The sequence below is a fragment of the Rhea pennata genome, chromosome 5, assembly GCF_028389875.1.
Source record: "Rhea pennata isolate bPtePen1 chromosome 5, bPtePen1.pri, whole genome shotgun sequence".
NCBI classification, from domain to species: Eukaryota; Metazoa; Chordata; class Aves; order Rheiformes; family Rheidae; genus Rhea; species Rhea pennata.
Genome location: NC_084667.1, coordinates 59,685,950 through 59,710,925, shown reverse-complemented (window position 1 = coordinate 59,710,925; position 24,976 = coordinate 59,685,950). Strand labels below are relative to the sequence as shown.

The following is a 24,976-nucleotide window of genomic DNA, read 5'->3' as shown; positions in this document are numbered from 1 at the left end:
TGATCAGTAAGGAAAAGGTTATTCATATTAATCGAGGCTTATGTATGTAATTATATGAATGTGCATATTATTGACAAAAAAAAATTAGGTATCCAATATACTGTGCTTTGTGTGCAGTATTATAACGACATGTAGTGGAAAAAATGTTACAGTGTGAATTAAAATAATAACGTCATACTACATATATTTTACTGTATCAGGAGTAATATAACAAACACACTTTTTCAGACAATTTTCATTAAATATTATACATTGTCTTTCTCTTCATCAGTTTTCTGTTCCTTTCTTACGGGTTTTTAATTAACACAAATTGCAGCTTTTGCGATAGTTCCAAATATAAGCAATGAAGGAATACGTGTTTGCAACAAAAAGAAAGGGAATTTCAGGATTAATGATCAAGGGGAGGGATGATGGCTGTGTGCCAAGCCATTTGTCAACTTCTCTCCTGAGCTTTTATGCATTTTGTATCACTTCTTACTGCCGAGAAATCCCACGTTCCCCCACCAAGAGGTTAAGAAAACTCATTTTTAAATGAATTAATTGCAGCTTGTTTGCGCACCAACCTTGGATTTCTTCTTCCTCATTCGGTGGATTCGTGATGCAAGCTGAATAGTTGTGAGAGTTTCTGCATAATTGGCTGGGGAGTCAGAAATATGTGCAATCATGGTTGTTCTGCAGTTGATGTTCCCAAGTGACTCCCTCAACAACATTGTCAACTTGTTGTCCCTGTGTAACAAATGAGAACAATAGGATGGTTTCAAGAAATTACCATCTTTTTTGCAGATTTTTGCACAACAATTGTGCTTTCATTCTCATAGGATATATGCACGTATGGTACATGCAGATAAGAAATATGCTGCTATTATTTGATCACATTTAAAACATCTCTACAGGTAACATACAAAGATGCCATCATTTTGATAATTTATCTGCATGTGTAGTTGCAGTATGATAAGTCATTTTATTTGTTACTTAGACAATTCTAAAACAATTTATTTCTAGTTTAGTTATCTCAGGTTTAGCTCATATTACCAAAACAGCAGATGGGTGCTAGATATTTATCTGGGCAGACTCAGCATCTGGACATACAAGCTCTGTGAGCCATATGCAAACAATTTTGATATGAAGAAAAAAGGCAAGTTAACAGAAATGGTGAAAAAAATCTAAACAAATATATCAGAAATATATTATCAGTTCTATCCCAACTAATCTAGTTTCCCTTCTGCTTTCTGACTTTCCTCTCTGAAGGCTTTCCTGGTGACATGAGTCCTCAGCTACGCACAGCAAAACTGAGAAGTCAATGTGCTTTGTCCTCTGCTGTTCTCCAAGACATCTCTCCAGCAGGGACCCCAAAGTACCCTGGAGGCTGCTCCCTCATGCTCTTCTGAGCTGGCCCACACACACAGAAACTGCCACTGTGTCTCTGCTCCCCAAACCAGCTTGGGTGACAAAGGGATCACTCCTGAGGAACTACCCTTCCCTATTCTAACCACCCACCCATCCTTGGCTCCATCAACAAACCTAGCAACTAGCCTGAGAAGAATGTCTATTTTCTGCCTCATACACAAGGACAGGACACCTGTTTGAGATACTGCATTAGACAAATATGTGAAATGACATGATTGATAATGAAGGCATTCTAATGCATCAAGACAAGTAAAAATTAAATTTTTAGTATTGCAGGCCAAGTTCTGGTAGGGGGGTTTACAATGTGGATGTTGTCTTTAGGCTGGACTCTCCACAGGTGTTTGGCATAACATTACTTTCAAGCACACTCCCATGAAGCAATACACCTACATGTTCGCTTCTGCTAAACAAATGTTCAAGTGAATAACATAGTCTTCTTTTTTTTTTAATTGAAAAGATTAATATGTATCTACCACTCAAAAAGCCATACTGCTAAATAGTCCTTTGATGATGATGATACTTCATATAGCTCATTGGTATTTTCTAAAATTTCAACAGAAATTCTAAATTTGGAAAAAGGAGAGAAAATTGAATTAATTTTTTATGAAAATATTCGCTACTTTTGTCCATCTAGCTTAGACTGGTCTAAGTTCCAAATTCAGGAGACAGAGCGGAGGGAGGAAAAAAGAAAACATTTTGACAATTTCCCTCTGTTTTTTCAAACATCAGTCTCTCCCCAATACACACACATTTCACCCAAGTTAAGTATATGACAATATCCTAGGATTTTTAGTCAGTTGAGTAAGAATTTCATGTTACTACGGGACCTTAAAAATATACAATATAATCATTAGTGACCTTGAAAGAACACAGATCCCTCTCTAATAAAACTTTCCTTAAGAACTTCCTCTTATAGGAAGAGTACACTGTTGATGCAATTCATTGTTCAGTAACACCAGCCACGTATTTAAGGTAATGCATGCAATAATTCACTTACTTATATGGCACATGCTTAGCACCATTAATTAAGGCCAAAATTACATTGCCCAGGGCAGAGAGAGACAAACACAGAGAGCCTCCTCCATCCCGGGTCTTGCTCAGCACTTTTTCACAGCTCCCTAGATCAATGAGATGCAAGCGGCTGCGTCCTCCAGACACTAAAACAATAAGAGGAAAAACATTTGTACATCACATGATTGCATGGACCCAAGCCAGACTGAGCATTCAAAATATATTCAAATGAGGAAAATAATGACTGCATCATGGGATAATGCCCAAATTAAATATTAATGGCAGAGAAACCAGATATTAGCCATAGCTACCAAAGTTAAAGGTGACTGTTAACTGGCTTGAGGGTTCACTTCATTTTTCCTTTGTAAGTTTATTGCATATTATTATTAAGCTAGTCCCAAACCAAGTCATTTAAAAACAAGCAATTTGGGAAGATGATTCATACTTCCTCCTTTGCCACTTTTCTCCATGCGATACTGGTATATGTGAAGAGTGAAGAGCATATGAGAATTCCTCCTATCTTCTTCCTCGCATTCAGGTTTGCTGGTACTTCTGGCAGCAATTGCAGCATCAAGGAAAAAGGCAGCTTTCTCTGCTGTCGGAGCTCTTAGCTCACTTTGGTTTTGGAGCTTGAATACAAACAAGAAAATGACTAATTAGCACAGGGGCTTTTTTTTTTTTTTTTTTTTCTGAACTGCCTAACTCTCTAGGGCACTAAAAGAAACAAATATGTACACCATGGGAGCAGGGCTTACAAATTAAAAGCAATACATTTTTTTTTTTTTACTGTCTTAAAAGTTGTTAGAATTGTTGTCAGAAAATCTGTGTTGTGATAATCCATTATACCTGGGTTCCACATATTGGATCTTCTCTCAGATAAACCCCGGGAGACTGGCCATCCTGAAGGCTGCCAGTGGCTACTTCAGCTAACAAATCCTTAAGGTTTTCATCTTTGCCACTGATCTCCACAGCAGATACTCTAATAGAGAAACGAGTCCCAGTTTTTTCTTTACGTTCATTGATTAATTTGAAGAGCCAAGAAATTGCACAAGGGATGATACCAAGGCTTTGTGTGGAACTATCTTTCCCAATCATGGTGTAAGATTTTCCTAGAATGGAAAGACAAAATTGAATTTAATTCACCTTTCATGTACAAGACAGTTTCTCTTCATGCTATCACTACTGCACATTCTATGCAATGACATGTACTGTACAGATAATAGGAAATAACAGATACAAAAAAAGGCAGAGGATTTAATTATTAATCCATTACTATTTATTCAATTCATTTTGCCATTTTTGTAACTCAGACCCACAGCAAATTAAATTTTAAGAACACCTCTGTTCTTTTGATTTTCATCACAATACACCTACATAAGCATGCTCCTGAATAAGCTAATCTGATGTTACATTTTACCTTTTCAAATTAAAACGTACAATCCCTGTGTAGAAATAAACCATGATAAGTTTGCAAAGCTAATTAAAAAGAAATTCTAATCTATTCATATACTCCAGGTTTATTGTTCCAGGAGCTGACAGCATGTAATTACCAGGCTGACATAGTAATTAACTGTAACGAATTTGGGAGCTCACCAAGCTTGACATGACCAAAGCAAAATATGCAACCATCTGCACCATTCACAACAGACTGGATTACTTCTGCTACTGTTCCAGAGCATACCTCCGCCTGAAAGAAAGATGGGAGACAAATAAGTATAAGAGCATATACTGCTACGGGTTTTGCTGTTTTTCTACATGAAAGGAATGATTGAGTATTTTTGAAGCACAATACTCTCCCCATGTTTATGGCATCAGTTGTATTATTTTAGTAATTATGCTATCTTAAAAAATAATAAAATCTGCTACTATATCCTAAAATAGTTTCAATTCTATTAAACCAATTCTCTTGGAATATTGATTCTAAGACTAATGTAGCAAGCTGAATGCTAGCCAACCAGGCTTTCTGCTGGTGTAATAGCTTAGCCAAGGGTTTTCAGCAACAGCAGCAACTCCGTTGAAATTAAGCTTCTCAAGAGTGCTCACAGAAATTAAAAAGACATTCATACTTGAGAAAACGCATTAAGATCCTTGAACAGGATTTCACACTATCGCATTTTCCTTTTCTAGGGGAAACATCATTATTAGTAAAGAGAACTTGCTAAAATACTTGAGTGTACTAAAACCAGTTTATCCATGTCCATGAATATTTCAAATACAATATGATATATTAAGAATGGCACTTGGGTGGGCAGGGGTAAATACATAACTACAGTGAAATGGTAAGGCTCTGTTTGCAGAGAGCAGGTCTTGAGCAACGACACATGCACTGAAGTCGCTGTGCTGGCCAGTATCATTCACACATGCGACAAACAGGCCCCTGGAAAGGTCCATCACGAGAACCTGAAAGAGCCTAGCTCATGCTGCGGTCAAAAACCTAGGGGATGGGTGCCAAAATCAGGACAGCAGCAGACTGCCACAGGCTGCCTTGCAGCCAGGCTGGCAATGGGACCTTCAGTAATTGTAAGAAACAGCTACATCCAGCTCCAGACTAACACTGAGATCGGTGATGGGAATTCCTGCACAAAGACACTGTTCGGCTTTTCCAGCATCTTAAAACCAGGCTCCTGCTGAGGTGGCCATGACCTTATGCACAGGTCTGTGAGTGACATTATTCTGCATCTTCAGCGCTGAGCTTAGGCCAAATAGATGTTTTCATGTATCTGATCTGGGAGTCAAAAGGAAAACAAAATAGTAGTAGAAGACTAAAGGATAGGTTTCTGATTTCAGTCTTGTCTTGTTTTCTCAACTTTAATAAACCATTTTCACTTTGAATGTTTTGTGTCTTATATTTTTTCCATCAAATCCTTTTCTTTCAGGCAGTTTAAATCTGTAGTGGCTCTCCATATTCTGCTTAATTTGTTCCCCTTTCTAAAGCTACTATATATTGCACCCACAATTTTGCTTGGAAGAGAATTTCAGGTGTCCAGTAAACACACCCTTCTGCAGGGCAAGAGAAAGACATGCACCATCAGCACCACCATCAAGATAAAAGAATCAGTGAAATACCCAGCAGAAACAAACTGGTAAAGGAAAGTAAAATACAAAAGCTCCCCATCTGTTTCTGTATAGTAATCCCATGGGGTAAGTGGTATCTCTTCTCCTAACAACAGCAGTTAGCTTAACTTTAAGCACACACTCATTTCCTGTCGAAAGCAGCGGGGAATGACTTCATTTCAGTGACATCACATGGGTTAAAACTTAACCGAATGGAAAAGTGAATTTCAAATTGGCTGTGTTTCTTTCAAGAGAAAATGCAGGAAGATAATTTACTCAGCAAATCTATCTCCTCAGCTATTACTCCTTAATTTTACATCTCAGCTAAACTGAAAAATGTAAGAATTTACCCACTCATCTATTAATTACTGCGTTTTGTTCCAGGAATTAAGGCAGCTCATTCAAAATTCCCCAGAAACAGAACTCTTAACGACAATCAAATGCATGAGACAGCTCAGGTCATGAGAAGGCTCAGGAGGCTCATGCGAGTTTCTGTAGTACCTGTGAAGCATCCTGGGGGAACACTGCATCAAAGGCAAACATCTTTGGGACAGCAACAACGCCTCTCCTGTGACCTACATTGGAAGGCCCACTTGTAGCTGGATCGTAAAGCGTGATTTGCTTTTTTCGTGGATCTACCTTTAGGAAGGACATGGATTCAGATGTTTCATGTGCTCCTTGAGAGGGACAAATCCTTACCATCACCTTCACCTGCAAGTATTAAGAAGGAAATGACAACTTTAGTTCCCAGCTACAGATAAACACATGCAAGGCATTCCTCCAAAATCCACTCCCCCACCCAAGACATGATCATTTGTAACAACACGTAGGTGTGTCAGAACAACAGTGAGACATAATCAGAGCCAGAATTTCCAGACGGGCTTCCACCCTGGGGTGTGCACTAAACTCACTTTTAAAAGTGTTTTTGCCCCTTCAGTTAACTCTGTTCCAGTCTTACCATTTCAATTTCTAAACACTTGAACTGCAGTTATAATCTTCTGTAGGTGTAATACTGTGCCTAAAGAAAAGGAAACTCTAGTCTCCTACCTTTCATGTACTTAATGTGACTGAATGTACAAACTGTTCCACTCCAAAAATCAGTGTGAGCAACGCAAAGCTTGGAGAGCTAGCATATATTCACACTGAACTAAGTCTGGAAACGTTCAGTTCCTTGCTCACATTCTTCCAGCAAGAAGGTGCTTCCCATGCAGCTGCCATTACACCGTTATCGCTAGGTTCTTCAGTGGTTAGCTGCCAATTTATTGGAAGTCTCAAGAAATGGAGAAAAAAAATTACAAGTTCTGAAGTCTAGCCCTGCACTCACAGAGTATGTTTCTATTGCAGTAGTGCTACTGCTTGTTTCCTACACGTGACATTTTGAGACACAGAGCTCAGACACATTGGCTGTCATTTCCAGAGCAGCTTACAGGAGCCAAGTGACTGGGTCTCACTGAAGTCCAGTGAGGGCTGCACATCTGCTTCCTCTAACCTCTTGGAAATCAGCCTCTTGTTTTGGAAACTGTGTGAGATATTGCCTCACACCCACTTATGACCATTTCTCCTTACGAAATGCTACCAGGTCAGAACCAACATTCTTTATGCACCTGGCACTGAAGTAAATGACTATTCCAGGCGCAGGGAATCACTTTGCAGATCTTCAATTCTGTACTGCCCAGCAGATTCAAACTTAGAGAAAAGCAATGCTTTGCCAGAGTGACTCTGTGCCCAGTGTGAAACATTTCAGTAACAAGCGTAATGACAGTATTAGGTCCTTAATCCAGCTACAGGAGCACCATCACAGCAACTGTGATCTTAGGTTTCACCAGTGTTAAGCTAGATGCTAAAGGAAGAGCCTCAGAGGCTGTGATCTGCTACTGCCAGCGGAACTGGAATGATTTACACCCGCGCTCTCCAGAGCACCCATCACAAGCCTCACCTTCTGCAATGCACCTACTGACCGTTACCAAACGCACATGCCTCCTTTTAAGGCATTTGCATCTGATTTACAAGTGGAGTGATAGCGAGCAACCCCTCGGCTGCAAATCTGCCAGGTGAATCCCGCAAGCACAGAGCATGCAGCAGCTTGCTGACTTGAGTCAAGCCCTGTTCTAGCACAAGAGTTGCATGTTGCATGGGGAAGCTGGGCTGGAAAGCATGGGTTTTTGATGAAGAAAGATCCCACTTTTCAGTAACTTGTTGTTGCTGAATTTAACCTTAAATCTCCTAGAACAATTTGACTCCCACTTACTATGTTCCACTAATGTTTTTTGCATTGAAGTGTTGCGCATTTATTCCACTGTCACAATTTGACTCATTTTGTTTATACAAAACAACATGCTTAGCGGTCAACACCTCTTTATTGCAAAGTGCGAAGAGGGAAGAGCAGGCCGCCAGGCACTGCCATGAACAAAGACCTGAGCAGGCTGAGTCACCCCACATGGACCTCCTTCCACACCAGGGGACACGATGTGAAATGGTGGATATGGTGGCCTCCTCGGCTGCACCTTTGGGTACAAGCCAAGCGTGCTGCCCACACGAGGAGGGTTCACAGCAAATGGGCAGGAGCAGCACGACGCACCATGCTGAACCACCCTGCCTGTATCCGCCGGGGATGGTGTGCTATCTGAAGGTCTCATTTACATCCCCAGATGTTTTGCTTCTCCAAAACCTCCTTTCCTCTGCATGCAGGCATCCCTGCACGGTCACTTGGGGTATGGCTGCGCACCGTCACAGAAAATACTTTCCAGAAAGTGACCCATGAAAATTTCCCCTCATTTTATCTAAGATAGAGGTTAAGAAACAACCATCTCCTGCAGTAAATGCTACAGGAGGTAGCACCAAATTCCTCCAACCCATTGACTCAAGCACTTTGCTTTCTTTCTCCTTGCATACTGATATGAATATGAAAATACGGTCTTAGAAAATAAACGAATCTTAAAATAAATGAAACAGCTGCTTCAAAAGCAAAAGTGCATCAGAGGTGATAGGCTCAAGGCTGTTTCCCCATAAAAGCTCCATGAAGACAGCTTTGTGTGGAGTTACCTCAACCTTGACATGCTACCAAGGAACTCAGAAAAACAACCTTCCCCAGGAAAATTAAATAAATAACTAAATATATTTATATAGATATATATATACGCATGCCCACTTCAGGGTCACTCAATTAAAATGAATGTTTAAAATACATGCTTTTTTTCAAAGCATGTCTCTAAATAGTCCTTTCTTTTCTCTCTCATGCCTATTATTAGATTATAGCAGTCGGAGCTAGTATAAGAGGAAAATTGGTTTGCTCCTGACCTCAACAGTGTGTTACCTCCATCAGCATTGCTCCTGTTAACACAAAGATGGTTTCACCCCCAGAAAAAGCTCATGTGTCAAATCAGCTTTTTGAGTCCATGTCTCTGAAGCTGCAGGACACTAAATGCTCTCCCCATAATGGATCAGATTCTAACTCTTTCCAGGTCATGTTCATTTTTCCAGTGAAAGTGAGTTTTCAAGAGAAATGGGAGGGAGAAGAGAAAAGGGGCTGGAGAGAACTCCTTTTTTAGTGTTTTGTACATAAAAGCTGATTTGCAGCGTAGAGAAACACTGATTTCAAACCTAGTTTCTCTACCAGCTAAATCTGAATCTAAGTGATAATTTAATGTAATTATCCAGACCATTAATGTTTAAAGGCTATCTACTAGAAATTGTAGGGCTATAATAAGTCACTCTTATTCATGATGCTGAGCTGGACACTGACTTCACTTGGAAATAAAGTGGAAATGCCCATGTAAGTATTACAAGAAAGAAAGATTACTCAAATCCTTTTGGAACAGCAAAAACCTAAGTGCAGGCAAATTCTGAGTACATGCACATGGTTCTGAGCACACAAAAGATAAGTGCACCTAAACTACACTGATATCAGCTCCTGGTAACACTTTGCAGGTAATGATAAGGACAGGACAGGCAGTGACAGAGAAGGAATGGCAACAAAAAGAGAGACAGAGAGAAGAGATAAACACAAAAGAAAGGGAAGACCATACAAACATAGTAGTTCCAGGAAAGTCACCTCAGGCTCAGGACATCTGCACCCTGACCACTTTAGTCTCCTTAAAGGGAGCTGAGATGGCACACTCTTCCTGTGATAGCAATGACCCTTCTTTTTAGAATAGGGATTTTTAGTAAGTCCCTTTATTTCACTTTTCTGTATTTCTTCCCTTAAAACATAACTGTTCTCTTCAATGTCACAGAAAGATGCATAGGAAGGAAAAGAATTATACTTGGAAGCTTTATAAAGGATATAGGGATTGGTAGATATACATTCATACACACATTGAATATTGGGTGGAGGATAAATTTTAATGAGTGTATTGACAAAGAGGAGAGCTTTGTATCTCAGTTCAATTTCTGCAGATAAAACTAAAAGAAACACAAACATCACCATACATGCACATTATTAATATTTTCCTCAATGCCTAAAGCCATCTTGAACCATGCAAATCACTGAAGTATCTCATTAATTAACTGGATCTGTAATCTTGTGGGTTTTGTACACTGGGGGTCAACATACAACTGCTGAACTTTCCAAATTCCTGCTTCTGCAGGAACCAGGAGGTCAGCGGAATCGCTGAAGAAAATCCTATTAAAATCCAAAGCGTCTGGGAGAAGAAGATGGTAAACGCATCCTGAATATGCCATTAAAAGATAAAGAATTTAATAAATAAATATATAGCATATAATTTGGAAAAGCCTTGGAAAAGGGCATGAGGTCAGAGGCCCACCTACCCACACAGCAGTGGGTGTAATTTTAATCATAACTGGCAAGGATAGGAGAAAGATTCACAGTAATTGGGGAGTTTTTTCTTTAGGTTTATCTATCTGTCAGTCCACAGTAGAAATCAGAGAAAAGAAAGGTTACAAAAACAAATATCTCCAAGTTACAATTCAGTTTGTTCCAGCCATGGCAGGACAAACCCAGTGGATGAATACTTCTAGCATAAAAAATAAAAACAGAAGTCAAACCACTGTTTTAGGCACACATCAGTGGAGTTCTAAGGTAAACAGACTGACAAAAGGCAGATTTCTGCAAAAAAAAAAATGCAACTTCCAGAATCAGAGAGAGAAAACCCCTTTGTATGGAGAACAATGGAAATGGCTAGACTCCAGTTAGTTTTTAAAACATCCAAAGATACCATTTGAGAACGACTGATCTAGAGAGTACCCTCAAATATCCGTAATCTGTGGGAGATAGGCCTGAACCAAAACTAGATCTGGACATCTTTGACCCTTCTGAGGGTAAAATCTAGGTACATGCTTAGCACATACTTAGAACATCGCAAAAACACATCTGAGCTCGTACCAGCCCGTCCTCCTCTTACAGGTCCTTGCTACAGGCTCCCGTTTGGCACTTACAGGCCACAAGGAGAGACTCGGTGCCCCGTGCGGCTTCAAACTGGCTAGAGGTGAGGAGAACAGGGAAAAGGAGTCACAGCAACCAAAACGATGGGCTTGCTGCAGGATCAGTCAAGATAGTGCAAAACATCAGGAATATAGTGAACTGTCAGAAAGTAGGTTTGCGAAAAGTGAGAGTCAGTCCAAAAAGTCCTGAACCCCAGATTTCTCTCAGGCATGTCTCTGACAGCAGACATGAATGTGAGACTGATGGCCAGAGCCAACCTAGCAGTTTTATCTAATATAGCCCACGAGTTTTGGATATGCTGAACTGAAGGGAGCTGCAGCAAAGCCACATGTCAACGAACATGAAACTCCACCAAAATCAGTGAGACAAGCATCGTCTCAGAAGAAATCAGGTCCAAGGCTGAATTTGTAGAGCAACAAGCCAGTGGATAACAGAGACAACAACACAACCCTACACAATTTTAGCTGACAGATCTAAACAAAGAATTACCCACTGTGAGTCACTGAAAAGGATATTCTGCACTGCAAGATACAAATAGCCAGGAGACTGAGACAGTCAGGACCACATCGATTATTACCATGTAATCAAAAGAGATGGAAGGGCCATCAACACCGAGACCAAAGAGAGGGTAGAAACTGTCTCGCACCTAACACAAAGAACCAGATGATTTGGATTCTGTGCCTAGGACTATCACAGACTGCTAGCCCATTTTTCAGACAACGAACACAAAAACTATTATATATGGGAAAGTTGGTCATTCACCTTTCAGTGGAATGAAGGATGCCAAACACTCTATAGTTTAATTCGGGGCAGACACATAGACACTCCACTAATTCATTAAGTAATGACTAGACTCCATGGCATTTTGAATGCTGAGGAAATTAAGACCTTGACCCAGCCAAATATGTTAGCACAGCCATAACTATAACATATGGTACCTTCTTTGAAATTAATGCATCTGCAGGGCTCATGCATTTCTAGTGATGCTTTGTTAGCATTTGATGCTTATATAGTAGTCAAGCTTAAAATTAAATAGAATGAGAAGAAAAAAACAGAAGGCACATATTAAAAAAATGTAAAATTTTAAAATACATAAGCTCAAGTCTTTGCTGCTAAAATAAACTCTGACTTTATCTGTCTGTATTTTGGGAAAGTGTTGACACTATACTGGAATCCATTCTAGAAATGCTGGTCATATTCTATGTTACAGTAGTATCATAATCCTTAAATGAACAAGCAATTTGGTCTTTAGCAATAAATGTCATTATATCAAATTTGAATGGACACTACATATTCCCTGGAAACACACATCCTTGACAGGCATCGCTCAGCCAGGAAGCTAATTTTGTCCAATGTTCACAAAATGGCATATAACAGCAGGTTAATTAAATAACTGTGTTTAGCCATCACCATTCTGAATTAAGATTTCTCACCAAGAAATTACAAAGAATTCACGTTCAGTTGAATAAAAACTCTTTTCCAATGAAATCACTTATTTTTTCATCTACAGTGTAAATCAAATTACAAAAGTCCTAGTTCAGAGCCAATATTTTTCATGGATTTAATTGTAACTGACAGATATATAACGCTTGCTAAATTGGTTTACTGTGAGTAGTTCTTACAAGCCTTTCATATACTGTCACTACCAATGGATGGCAAATTTATATGCAAAATTGCTATGCTAGTATAGACCATCTAGGTCCCCTGGGAGAACCTAAAAAAAAATCACTTCTGTATTGTACTCTGTTAAAGAAGAATTGATTCTCTATTCTCAGGAGACATAAAGAAAACTGTTTCTTTTTAAAGGCAGAAAGAGAGTAGAAGTTGTGTATTTTTATCTAATTTTTCACATTTTTGTTTAAGCTGTTCAAGGTATTTCAGCAGGTACATAGGAATCTTGGATTTTAGAGGCCTGCATACATGGATGGAAGAGTACTTAGTATGATACATGATTTATATCAGAAATAACACTTTAGTCATTAGGAAACAAGCAGCCATAAAGATGACAAAATTAAGTACCTATTTGTTATCCGTCATCAAACTATCATAAGAACCAGTGAATGGGACATACAACACAGTTAAGAAAACCCTGCAGGATCAGTAAATCACATTAGCAGCATGGTAGCTATGGCTTGGAAAAGAATAAATGAAAGTAAATGTTTAAAACGTGTAAGTGGAGACTAATATGTATACACCTGTCCAAGAAACATATTTGGCAATTCAGGTTCCCTGTAAATGCACCACTTCAGTTGTCTCACATAGAAGGCTTCTGTCATTCTGACATAAAAAAAATTGACAGGATCTTTGGAAGAGCCAAGCACTTAAAGTTGCTGTTGTAAGTGGTACAGTATTATAAAGTGCACTGAAGAGAATCCTAGAAAAAACATTTTGCATGAAAAAGGCTTCCTACTATGCTAAGAAAAAATAGCAAATTAGAATGCTACACTGCAGCCCTTGTAAAAAGGATGTCTTTTTTAATAACACAATATGATAAATTATCTTAAGTAGCACATTAATGTCAGGAATTGAGCATAATCTAACTTCTTTCCAGTGACAATATTAAATGGCTTTCAGATGTCTTTCCTACTATTCTGACATTAAATTTAATAACACCCAGAGAGACCACAAAAATGATTCAGTTACAAGAATCATACTGCAGTGGATCATTGCCTTTTAAGTAGGATTCAGCAAAATGATTTGGACTCTGATGTTTTTGGCACTTTCAAGAGAAAGGTATGAAATTTACTATGTAACATTTATCAGTAGTAAGCAAAATTCCTTTCAGAATACAGTTTGCCAATGGTAATGGGATTTTCTTTTGTGCATGAGGGTTTGATAATTGTTGATTACATGAAACAGGCCCCATAGAGATCCTACAGTTCTAAATTTGTTTCAACCTTTCCCTGCTTGGTCTTCCCGAATATTGAAGCCCCCCGCTAGCACCTGTTGGAGTATATAACATTTTACACTCTCTGTGAAGAAGAGTAAGCAAAGGCTTAATTAGAAATTCTTATCATGGGACAAATCCACATGCTTCTGCTGAAATTCTGCTAAGGGAAAAAACTGGCATTTGTGAAACGTAAAAAGGATTAATGAGACATTTATCTTCCACCTTCCCAGAAAGTACTGAAAACAATGAGAAATTGTAAGTAGAAATTGCAAAAGATGCATAGATGCTCATTGTTGTAATAAGTGGCTAATAACAAAGGTATTCAATGCCCACAAAAGCCATACAGCTATTTCACGAGCAGAACCGCAGGACATGCATGGGGATGATGTTGTTAAGAACAAGCTCATTAGGTTCAAATCATCGATAACTGAGTTCAACTGCAAGAACCGGCTACTACAGCTTTCTACATTCTTGCTTCCTCCAGCAGTCCTGACTATACGCACTTACCGTCTTTGCTATGGTCACAGAGTTTAATGGAAGTTGGAATTCAAACCTCCTCTCATCCCTGAATGTCTGTGGAGCTCCTAAGTAAAAGTGAGGTCCTACAACCAGTGCAGAACCTGTCAGCCAGGTTCATTGATTCCAATTCTAGTTACTATAGAAACACCTAAGAAAATCCTGATGCTGCATATGCATATGCTTAATTCAATCTATTCCTTAGATTCAGTTGTTTCTTACCCTAATTCAGAACTACTCTTACACAGGTGTTTAAATTAAAAAACCAATGAAAAGAACGTAACACATGCAGAAGCACTCCACTGAATCTGTGCTTTGGCAACGAGGGAGTTTCCTTGCCAGGGTAAGCAAACAGTCATGGCAGGGCAGCTCTGAAAGCACGAATCAAGTAAGAAAGCTAAAATTCCAGGTGTGGATGTTAAACAGTCTGTTTGGTGAGATCTTTTTTTCCAAATATTCAGGCCTGGGATCCAGGTCTGGACCAGCAGCAAAATACACACAGCTGCTGCCCCCACCATCCTAGCATCCTCTGCATGCTGGGGTGAAGGATCCAGCCTTCCCTCGCTTAGCCACACAACTGGCTTCCACTTGAGAAGGTCATTTAGAGATGCACACTGTGAGAGGAGGGAAATCCTTGCAAGCTGTAATACGTTTCCTCATTTCTTCCCCTCCTTTATTAAACTTCTTGAAAGTTATTCTCTCAAAGCAAAAAGGGCAGTAAGGAAAAATACGAGTGACTCCTTCTTATCATTGTGAGCATGAAGAGGAACATACCATACTGCTAGAGACCTCCTACGATAAAGATGCTTATCTTGTTGCCTCCTTAACACTCCATAGAGTTTTCTTCAAACATTCACTCATGAAAACAAACCTAATGTTGCAGCTAGCATGAAGGCTAATAAAATGGGCTATGATCATGCCTGATTTCCTTGGAGCTTATTGTTTGTATATGCATAGTTAGAGTTGTTTTTATGTGCGTTGCTTCCTTAACATTAACGTTCATCTGCCATTTTATCACCCAATTAACTTCAGCATCATGATATCCTTCCGCAAGTCTTCAGAGTTAGTTTTAGCCTTGGCTGCTCTGGATATGTTGATTCACTCTTTGTCCAAACCACTTAAGATGACCCTGAACTGCATGGACCTCCGTATGACACCACTGCTAACTTTGGTCCATTGTTAAATCTGACCTTTTGTTTCCTACCAGTTATTAAACCACTAGAGGACACATGACAGCTTAGGGTTTTTTAAGAAACTTAGGTGAGGTCACTTGTCAAAAGCTTTTTCGAAATTCAAATGCACTCTATGAAGTAGATCAACCTTATTCAAATGCTCACTGACTCTTCCACAGAGCTCTACCATATGCATTCTGCCAATAAAAGCTCTATCACAGATCTCTACCATATCGTACTTACCCACGTGTCTACTAGTTTCAATCTTTATTATTGTTTCAACCACCTTGCCTGGGATGAACGTCAGCCTTACTAGTCTATAATTCCCAGATTCCCTCCACAGCCCATTTTTCCCTCATTTTGGCCCTGAAGTTACATCATATTTTCCACCTTCTATTCCTCTGAGGCTTACAATGTATTGAATACGATCTGAAAGACAACACTGAGCACAGGTTGAGGGGGGGAAATAGTAATGAGAAAGCAGTAGTTTCTCACATGTACAGCAGAAAATGGCAAGGAACCAACTCTCCATGTAACAAGTAACCTCACAGGACAAACCAGCAGCAAACTGGGAGGTGAGGAAGGAAAACATTGCCCTAGTAGCTGCTTAATGCATTATAACCATACAGTAATAATAGGGCCAGGCACACTGCTGACCCAGGAACAATCAAAGAAACCACAGAGAGAGCCTCCTACAGCCACAGATGCTGCTGTAGGAGAAACTGATTCCAGAATCCAACTTGGATTCTGTCCCATAGGTGGACATCATACTTACTATTGGTCAGGCTGCAAGAAGCAGCTGAGGAAGAAGATAGCTAGGAAGAGTCTAAAGTAAAAAGCTGTTAGAAGAGACTCAAGTTAACAAAGGATCTCAGCACTTTTGCAAGCATTTGCTGATTTCTCTCTCAATTGCAATGATACTTAGAGCAGTGATGAAGAAAGGTAATTACCTTATTTGCATCACCATCATAAGGAGATGCTGTCTGTCTAAGACTGACCAGCAGAAGCTAGTGAAGGGGGAAAATATGATGGAGAACGTTATCCCACCATGCAATAAATGCTACAAAAGCTACTTAGCACTAGCATTTGCTCAGAAAAGTTGAAACTATGAGTGTTCAGCACTAAAGAACACCCAGAAAGGGTTGACATCTTTCCTTTGACCAAAAGTTGTAATTAGGATAAATGAAATTTCATTTGGGCTGACTCACAATTTTACAAAGCGCTATATCGCTGGAGATTTTAAGGGTAAAAAATGTAATTTAAAAATTTGCAAAGGAGGGATGATTTAACAGAGTCATTTAAGAGGAACTGCACATTTTAAACTGTGAGTGAGAGAAGATGCCTAATTACCTTCTTCTAAGAGTAAGACTAACAGCCAGGGCCATCAACATTTGGACGGTCTAGATCTTAACTCATAGAACCAAGTAGGTGTGAACCTGCTGGCAGAGAGCTATTATCCTCTGCAGCACAGCACATGGGTTTTCCAAACAGTGATCAACATGTATCTAGTGAAAAGCCCACAGCTGGAACCCTGAGCCCAAGCAAATAATATCTTCAACAGTATTTTCAGCTGAGAGCTAAACAAGAGACATTTGAGGGTCCACAGCAGCTTGTCAATCTAAAAATTCTGGAAACCCTTGCTCTCATATGTTAGGCAGGGGACAGATACCACCCACATTGCCAAAATGCTCCATACATCCCATGTTGGAGGAGAAGCTCCTCAGCTGAACAGGTTGGCACAGCCCTGGTCTGTGGGTTGGCTCAAGGTCCTAGTATGTTCTCAGGCATTCTAGTAGAGCTTTTCCCTTTGATTAATTTCTGCTGTGCTTACTAATTAAAAAGATAGGTAGACCACATGATCGCAGACATATAATTTCCTGCCATCTGGGACCATGCACTTGATCTGTATTAGACTCTGTTGATCTCTTTGAAGACACCAGACAAACCAGGGCTTTCTATGATGCACAATTTATGCAGGTTGGCTCCACTAACCACCCTGAGAAAGCAGAAAAAAGGCTCAAGTCCCTTGGCTACACACAGGTGTAGGCACAGAAGTGCTGTGAAGTGCTGAGAAGCAGTTCTTTGAGCTGCAGGCACAACGAGATGCAAATATGCTTTAAGAGTCTTTTTAAGACCATTCCTTAGTACCACAGTAAGTGAAGAGGCAGACACGACAAATGGTCTCTGCTAAAACATATGCACAGAAAGTGTGTTTCTTATTCAATTCTTCTGCCACCTGAGAATCTCTAAGTCACTGTGCCATGCTTACTGTATTTTACAATATTGCATCCTCCTTTCTAACATACTGGAAAAACAGTGACAGAAACCATATTTTCATCTGTGAGTTCATAAAAATGCAAAGACAGTTTTCTTTTCCATTTAGCACAAATTCACTGTCTTTACAGAATACAAAGTATTCTCTGTAAACAGCAGTGTCAGTTATAGGTATTTAGGCTGACAATTTCTTTATGTTAATGCTGTGTTGTATGGTTACTGAAAATGCATATTTTAGCTCTTCTATGCACATTAAGTACTTTGATTTTATCTTCAAACACTAATGCCAAGTAACCTATGTAAATAAGTATTCAGCAACATGCCCTCAACATATTCCCTTAACCCACAGGAGACAGACAGCATCAGCAGTTGATGCTGATCACCATCACCAAGATTGAGCCTTCCAGGCAATGCAGAGACTATTTCTGCCTGAGGTGAAGCCCACATATGTGCATTACTTTTGAATGAATGAAGTCAAACAAAAACTCTGCTGCTTACTTCAGTGGCAGGAAGGTCAAAACAGCCTTTGTCAAGACCATTGGTAGTGGTGTCCACTGGCTTCAGTGAAGCCAAGACTTGTGCAGTGAGTCTACTGTGGGGCTACCAACTCTCGAGTCAACAAACGGGAACAGCTCTCAAGTGCATTCACAGATGTGCCTATCTCTCTATCTTGCAACCACTCCCTTGAGCTTATTCAACTCTGCTTTAGGCTGAGAGTTTCCAGCTCTATTAAAATTAATCTAGAAAACTAATTTAAAAATAATTGAAATCTGAAGTTACCTTTCCAATGCCAGGGTTGTCCTTGATTTTGGACACAGCTCTTAGAAGGCATGGTGGTGCTGGGGGAGGGCAGAGCTGCAGGATGCCACTGAAGTTAGAGCCATAGACGGAGAAGTCATGTGTGTGCGGCAGGGGAGGATGGTATTTCTTTCTCTTGGAAGACAGGTTAAGCTTCTGTGCTGCTCTGTATAAAAGTAATAGCAAGAAAGGACAATGTTACTGAGCGTTAACTGCAATCTGGACCAGCCAAACAGAGATTCATTGTCATCATTGTCTGTTTAACAAATCATTTCATTCTAACCAGATTTCATAAGAACACACCATCAGGATACTATGAAAAGAAAACAGGGGTAAAAAATTACTGGTAAAATATTAAATTAATTTCTCCCCCAACAGAGCTTCAGTTATAATCTAACTTTCATTTCTTCCCTCAACAGCTTCACAGCTGACTCCTAAAATGCTAATATCTCACAGACATCATGAAAAGCTGAAATAATTCCCTTGTCACTGGCAGGACCAAATGGACTTTGCTGATGATAACATTATGAAAGTGATGTTTTGTATTCTACAAGTTACTCAAGACAGAGGCTGACACTCCAAATCAGCTGAGCTCAAGATACTCTATTGTTGGCTGCACCAAAATCATTAGATAATTTCCTTCCAGACAGATTGCTTTTTCCTCCTCAATTCCATTTTTCCACATTAAAAGGGAAAGCTATTAGAGAGACATGCTTTAATGTTCTAAATGATAATGATCCCGCTTTTGAAATGCAGAATTTCAAAACAGAAAAGATGAAGAAAAAATTAAAACGTGATTATAATTGCAACATTCTTCCCTGTTAATAAAAAATAGGCATATAATCAGTGTTTCTGCTATCTTCCAACAGCAACACCAAACAGTATAACAAGAAACAAAAATAGAAACTAAACTCTACATCAAAACCTGTACAGAAAAATCAGTCTGCAGAGTTAAGCAGAAGAAATACACGTTAGTGAGCATGTGCTGGGGAACCACCAACAACTGGGTGGAAGCAAAATCTCAGCTCTGCTAAAGTCAATGAAAAGTTTTGCCAACTGAATAGGGAAGGTGCACTCTGACCCCAAAGCTGTCAGTAGATAGCCCAGTCTAGTCAGATGTGCATTGTAAAAACATCTAACATGCTGTCTTTTAGCATTACTTTGAATGAGTCTTAAGCCACCAAAGACTCAAAGTGTTAAACTGCTAGTGTCCATGACCTGAGACCACAATACTGATACCAACAGGTTTTCTGGGGGCAAAGCACTCTTCTGATCCATGCCTGCAACACAAAGCTCTGTTGCTCTGGATACATTCATTTATGCGTACAGTCATTTATGTATACATTAGTATATCTGACCACAGAAAGTCTCTTTACACAATGACTACTTTATATTTTTATCATGCCTTTCAGCCCAGGATTGCAAAGTACTTCTCAGTCAGAATGAGCTGCTCTCAGCAGCTGCAAAGTAATTACTGTAGGCAACAGACACATGGGGAAACTAAGGCAGTGCTTTGCTATCACACCTAATTCGGGGTAAATCTAGACCACTAACCTTGCCTTCAATCTAGTAATCAGACAGCCTCAGGCTGAATCAACTCAACAAGCTGATCAGGCAAGAAAACTATCCCTTTGCTTATTTTGGGGGGATGTTAGAAGCAAAAATGAATGCTGAGAGCAGGAGGGCTGCATGGTTTCTTTCAGCAGTAGTGCTTCCTTCATATGAGTTACAGTGTGAAGTACTGGTTGTGTCCCAAGGAGCAAAATGATTTACCTGGGTTGAGGTTACACAGGTAACCGGTACTAGGGGTAAGATTCAGAATACAGATCTCTAAAATTCTTAGTCCTGTGCTCTAAATGCCCAAACTTTAAACTCCTGAACCTTTCTCCTTCATCAACTTTGAGAGATGTAGATCCCCATAGGCTTTCTTCTCCCTCTGCAAACACTGCAGTATTTAGAAAAAGACAAAGACTCAAGTGAGGAAAAATCAGGCTCTAGTTCCAAACTCAGAGGGAGCCATAAGTCCCCTCAGGAGGGACGAGCTGGACTCCTGCCTCTAAGAAAAACAGAAGCATTTGACTCCTGCTGCATCCTGAAATCAGCAGGAACCATGTCCCACAGAGAAGCAAAATACTGCAGGCATGGACAAATACAGAGCCTTGGATTTTTGGTGGCAATGAAAACTGATTTAACTGCCTAAATCCCAAATCCCCTTGCTAAAACCCCATTCAGTATCAAAACATACGCCTGAAATAGGACACCAAGCAAACTGTTGCACAACTTCACTATGGTTGCAGCTGCACATTAAAACCATAATGCCTCCTAAATAAGCAGCTTTATTGTGCGGAAAAGAGTCTCTACCTGTTGGCACACTCACTCTGGAACTCAAGACAGTCATTACTCTCTATCTCCAAGTACCAATTAACAGTCGCAGTTATTACTTAATCATCTGGTTGATTAATAGGAAAGATAATGTTTATTTCTTTGTTTACATGCTATGATTCCTTGTTAAAATGATAAAAACAGCTCCAGAGAATCTCTTCAAAGAGCAATCAAGATATGCATTAAATCCTTGTGAAATAATTATTCCTTCAATAGATCTAGCTGAAGGAGCTCCTCTGGGAAGCATATGTGAAAGGGAATGCGGCACAAAGCACAAATTTACTCAGGCAACATTTATTGAAGCACCTAGACTAAGCACTAACAGTCAACAAGCAAATGCACTCAGAAAGGCCAAGCTAAGTAAAACACACAATTAAGTCAATCACATTGAAGCACAGCAGGTAACATTTCAAAAAGCAGGTGGAAGACGACAGAGTTACTACTAGTTAGTAGTTTTCTTAACTTCCCCACCAAGATAGATCAATTTTCAAACTGATTCGCTTCCAACAGTACTCACACCCTTTCTGCATCTCCACTGTTCAAAGGACAGTGCCACATGCTAGCTAAAGCAATTAACTGCTATAGTGCAGATAAATCCTTTTCCTATGAGTTTGGAGAGCCATGATGTATTAAGAAATTTGGCAAAGGGATTGCAGATGTCCACATGGGATAACAGGAAACTGAAAAAGCAGAGAAACTGGAGTAGCTGTTGCAGAAAATAATCAGTGCTTTGATGGGCAACAGGCCAGCTGCACTAATAATGATGTATGTGGTCCACATTTAAAAATCATCTTTTCTCAGGTAGCACTGTACAAAGCTTAATTATATATCTCTTTGTGTTTGTATGCAAGAATCATTTTGCCTGACATTGAAATGACTTTGTTTCTGTAGTAGGAACATTGCAGATAGCAATAGCAAATAGTTTAACTTTTCCCTTTTAGGAAAAAAAAAAATCTAATGGAAAGAATTGGGCAATATAGGCAAATGAAACGCAACTATCAAAATCTAGACTCTGACTACAAAGATAAGCAACCTCCATCCTCAGCTCCTATAAAAGTGCAGTCAGTTCTCTACCACCAAAGACAGCTGGGCAGCACACTTCACATACGGTACTTGGGCTCCTCGACCAGGCCAGGCAGAGTACCACCAAGCACTCATCAGTCCTCATGCACTTCTTCCAGCACCAGCATTCTACACGGTGGTACCCACCACTAGGCCAAAACATAGGCCAGGCTGGTTTGGCTACAGGCCCAACCAAATAAAACAAAACGTGACTTCACAAACCTTACTTCAGTAAAATTTCTGGTAGTCTCTATATTTCCAGGGAGTCATTTGAGACACTCAAGAGCACTGGATTTTCTGCAGCCCTTATGCAACACCTCATTACACCTAAGTTTCCAGTGCTTTCTCTAGCATTTTTTTTTTGGGGGGGTCTTTCCCAGGTGGAATTTGTCCCATGAAAAAAAGAAAGGCTAAGTGTTTGCACTCTGGACCTTTTTTGTCTAGCAAGGCACCACAGAGACAGAGGCACAGGCTATTATTAGAGCACTTCTCATAGGTATCTAATTAGGTGCCATACCTGTATCCTGATTTGCTGCTGCTTCTCAAAATTAATCTTGCATAGGAAGCCCTTACATCGATCTTCGGCAGCACAGTGCGCTGTCTGTCCTTCACCAGTGTGAATTTCTCTTTCCTAACAGGGAAAATTATGTCCCCTAGCATATACAATGTGAAACTTTAGTCACCTATTTTTCTGAGCATTTTCCAAGTATTTTGTCACAGCTTTGACAGAGGCGTATGCTTACCACCTATCTTCATTTTCCCGATTCAACTTAGGCCAAGCAGTCTAAGAAACATTCTTGCAGGGGACGCCACATCCCATGCCTCTAGTCCCATTAAAGCTTTAGAGACACCCATGTATATTATTTTTACCTCTAGCTCTTGAGATCTACTGTCTGTATTTTGCTTAACTCTTTTCATCTTTAATAGAAGTTGTCTTTTAAGATGCTCTGGAGAGTTCTTTCCTCATAGCTAGGTGTCATAGTGGAAAATAAAACTAATATACAGCGCATGCAGGAGCACTCAAATATCAAATGACAAGGGACAGTCTCTAACCTGCTCTTTCCCCTTCACAATTTACAGATTACTAAGTTTTCTGCCACACAGTGAGGAAAAGCATGACTAGATCAATTATAAAACGCTCAGCATCTGGGGAATACGACCACGCAACAACAGTAACTACAAAGCCTGGCCATTAAAGGAACCATACAACTGTTTTTTTAAATACTGCCTCCTGTGAAGTTAACCTGACATTTCAGATATTTGGTCATACAGCACGCTTCTTCCAGCCTACATTCATTACACATTCTGCACATTACAGCTGTGAAAGTAAACAGCACAATTTAGATCCCGTAAGAACTGTTCCTTCTGGGCATAGTTTCTTCAGAAAAAAGAAAAGCAGAATTTAAACCTTTGGAACTATGCAAAATTATAAAATTCCAAAAAGTGCTAAGCAAATATTTGTTATTCGGAAAGAAGAGTGACATGAGAAATACTGAGGGATACATACTGGAAATAAGTCAACTAACTACATGATGGCTTTACAAACCAACCACCACCACCAGTGAGAAATAGAACTGGGAATCCTGCTTCCCGTTATTAAACTCCACTGACCAAAAACTGTAACAAGGGAAAACAAAATTTTTGCATATTCATTTCAGCATGAGTCCTTACATATTTTAATGCATTTTTAGCATTATTAGCCTGCCTAATCTTTTGGAGATCATTGTTTTTACTTGTGTTGTGAGAATGGATAAGGGCTTCACTGGGAGGGTCAAGGCCAAAGCCTTAAATGCAGCCCAAGTTTTAAACAGCCTACATTTCTGAAGGGCTCATTCAAGGGTTTTGGTACAATCTTGACAGATACTGGAGGAGCTATTTTTTAAGTTGATTCTGAACCTTCTGCAAAGCTTAGGAAATTCTGCATGCAGGCTTACATTGGATAGCTCAGAAACCTTTATTCAAAAGCAAGACTCCTCCAAACTTTCCCAGTTCCCAGCTCACAAACTTAGCCATCACTGCAATGTTACATAACCAACTTAACAACTCTTTCCCACTGCAAACCAACTTGAAAGGAAGCAGTGGGAAAGTCACATAGTCTGTCATTGTATCTGCAGTTCCAGTTATTGTTTCCTTAATTACTCGTCAATACAGACAACAAATAGACGGATGTCCTACAATACACCCTCCAGCACTCTGCCCTGAGCCTTCCGTAACTCACAAAATAAACTTGGTTGGCATTATTACTTTTATTATTGCTATTGCTGTTTGATTTGTGGTTCTAAAATTAGAAAGGCAACACAATGAAGCAGTACAGTTGCTACCAAAAACCCCATGCAAGCTTAAAAAAACAAGGTATCAATTTCCATTAACAGCATTAGATTTAGAAAATAAAATCCTATTCAGAAAGAGACATTTATAAATGGAAAGCTAAGAATGTCTAACTGTATCGTGCAGGTCTGGAAGGACAGACGCCATCCACATTTCTGCAGCAACTGTCTGTGGACAGGCTACCAAAGAAAGATGCAGTTAAACTGAGGAACGCAGTTGGAGCTGGAGTTTTCCAGAACGCTTTAAAGCCTGCTCTCCCTTCGCTTTCTGCAAACTATCAGTTTCCTGAATTTAAGGCCAGATTCTCAGAAATCAGCAAAGTTGTACTGGTGTCCCTCGCTGCCCTGTAATTTCTCTTACGGAAGATCTCATGCCAAGCTGTTACTCTTTAAGGGGTTGGCCCATCCAATCCTGCTTAGAGGTCTTTTGGACTGTTCCATCTCAATTCCCTCTGCTTGAGGGAACTAAACCATAACGATCTTTGCTTAAGACAGTTGCCATGGCTCAACTTTCATATACTGTACTTACACTTAACATGCATTTTGACTTTATTAACATGTTAGTCCTCACGACACCACTGAGAGTTATTCAGGCATGCAGACTAGCAGTAATCTTGGCTGACACTGAACAAGAAGTCACATATAAAGTGTATGTTATATTTTGAGATTATGGTGTTTCTCT

At 39.7% G+C, this 24,976-nt stretch overlaps 1 protein-coding gene across 1 annotated transcript in view; it reads right to left on the bottom strand.

Moving 5' to 3' along the window:
* The window catches only part of KIF26A (kinesin family member 26A), a 97,841-nt gene that overhangs the window by 10,229 nt on the left and 62,636 nt on the right, over positions 1 to 24,976 (bottom strand). Inside the window, exons 5-11 of the mRNA XM_062577029.1 lie at positions 18,506 to 18,689; positions 5,974 to 6,183; positions 4,012 to 4,105; positions 3,265 to 3,527; positions 2,864 to 3,047; positions 2,405 to 2,564; positions 564 to 726 (exon numbers count right to left, since the gene is read on the bottom strand). Coding sequence (XP_062433013.1) covers positions 564 to 726; positions 2,405 to 2,564; positions 2,864 to 3,047; positions 3,265 to 3,527; positions 4,012 to 4,105; positions 5,974 to 6,183; positions 18,506 to 18,689 — 1,258 coding nt within the window. The remainder of the gene's footprint in view (positions 1 to 563; positions 727 to 2,404; positions 2,565 to 2,863; positions 3,048 to 3,264; positions 3,528 to 4,011; positions 4,106 to 5,973; positions 6,184 to 18,505; positions 18,690 to 24,976) is intronic.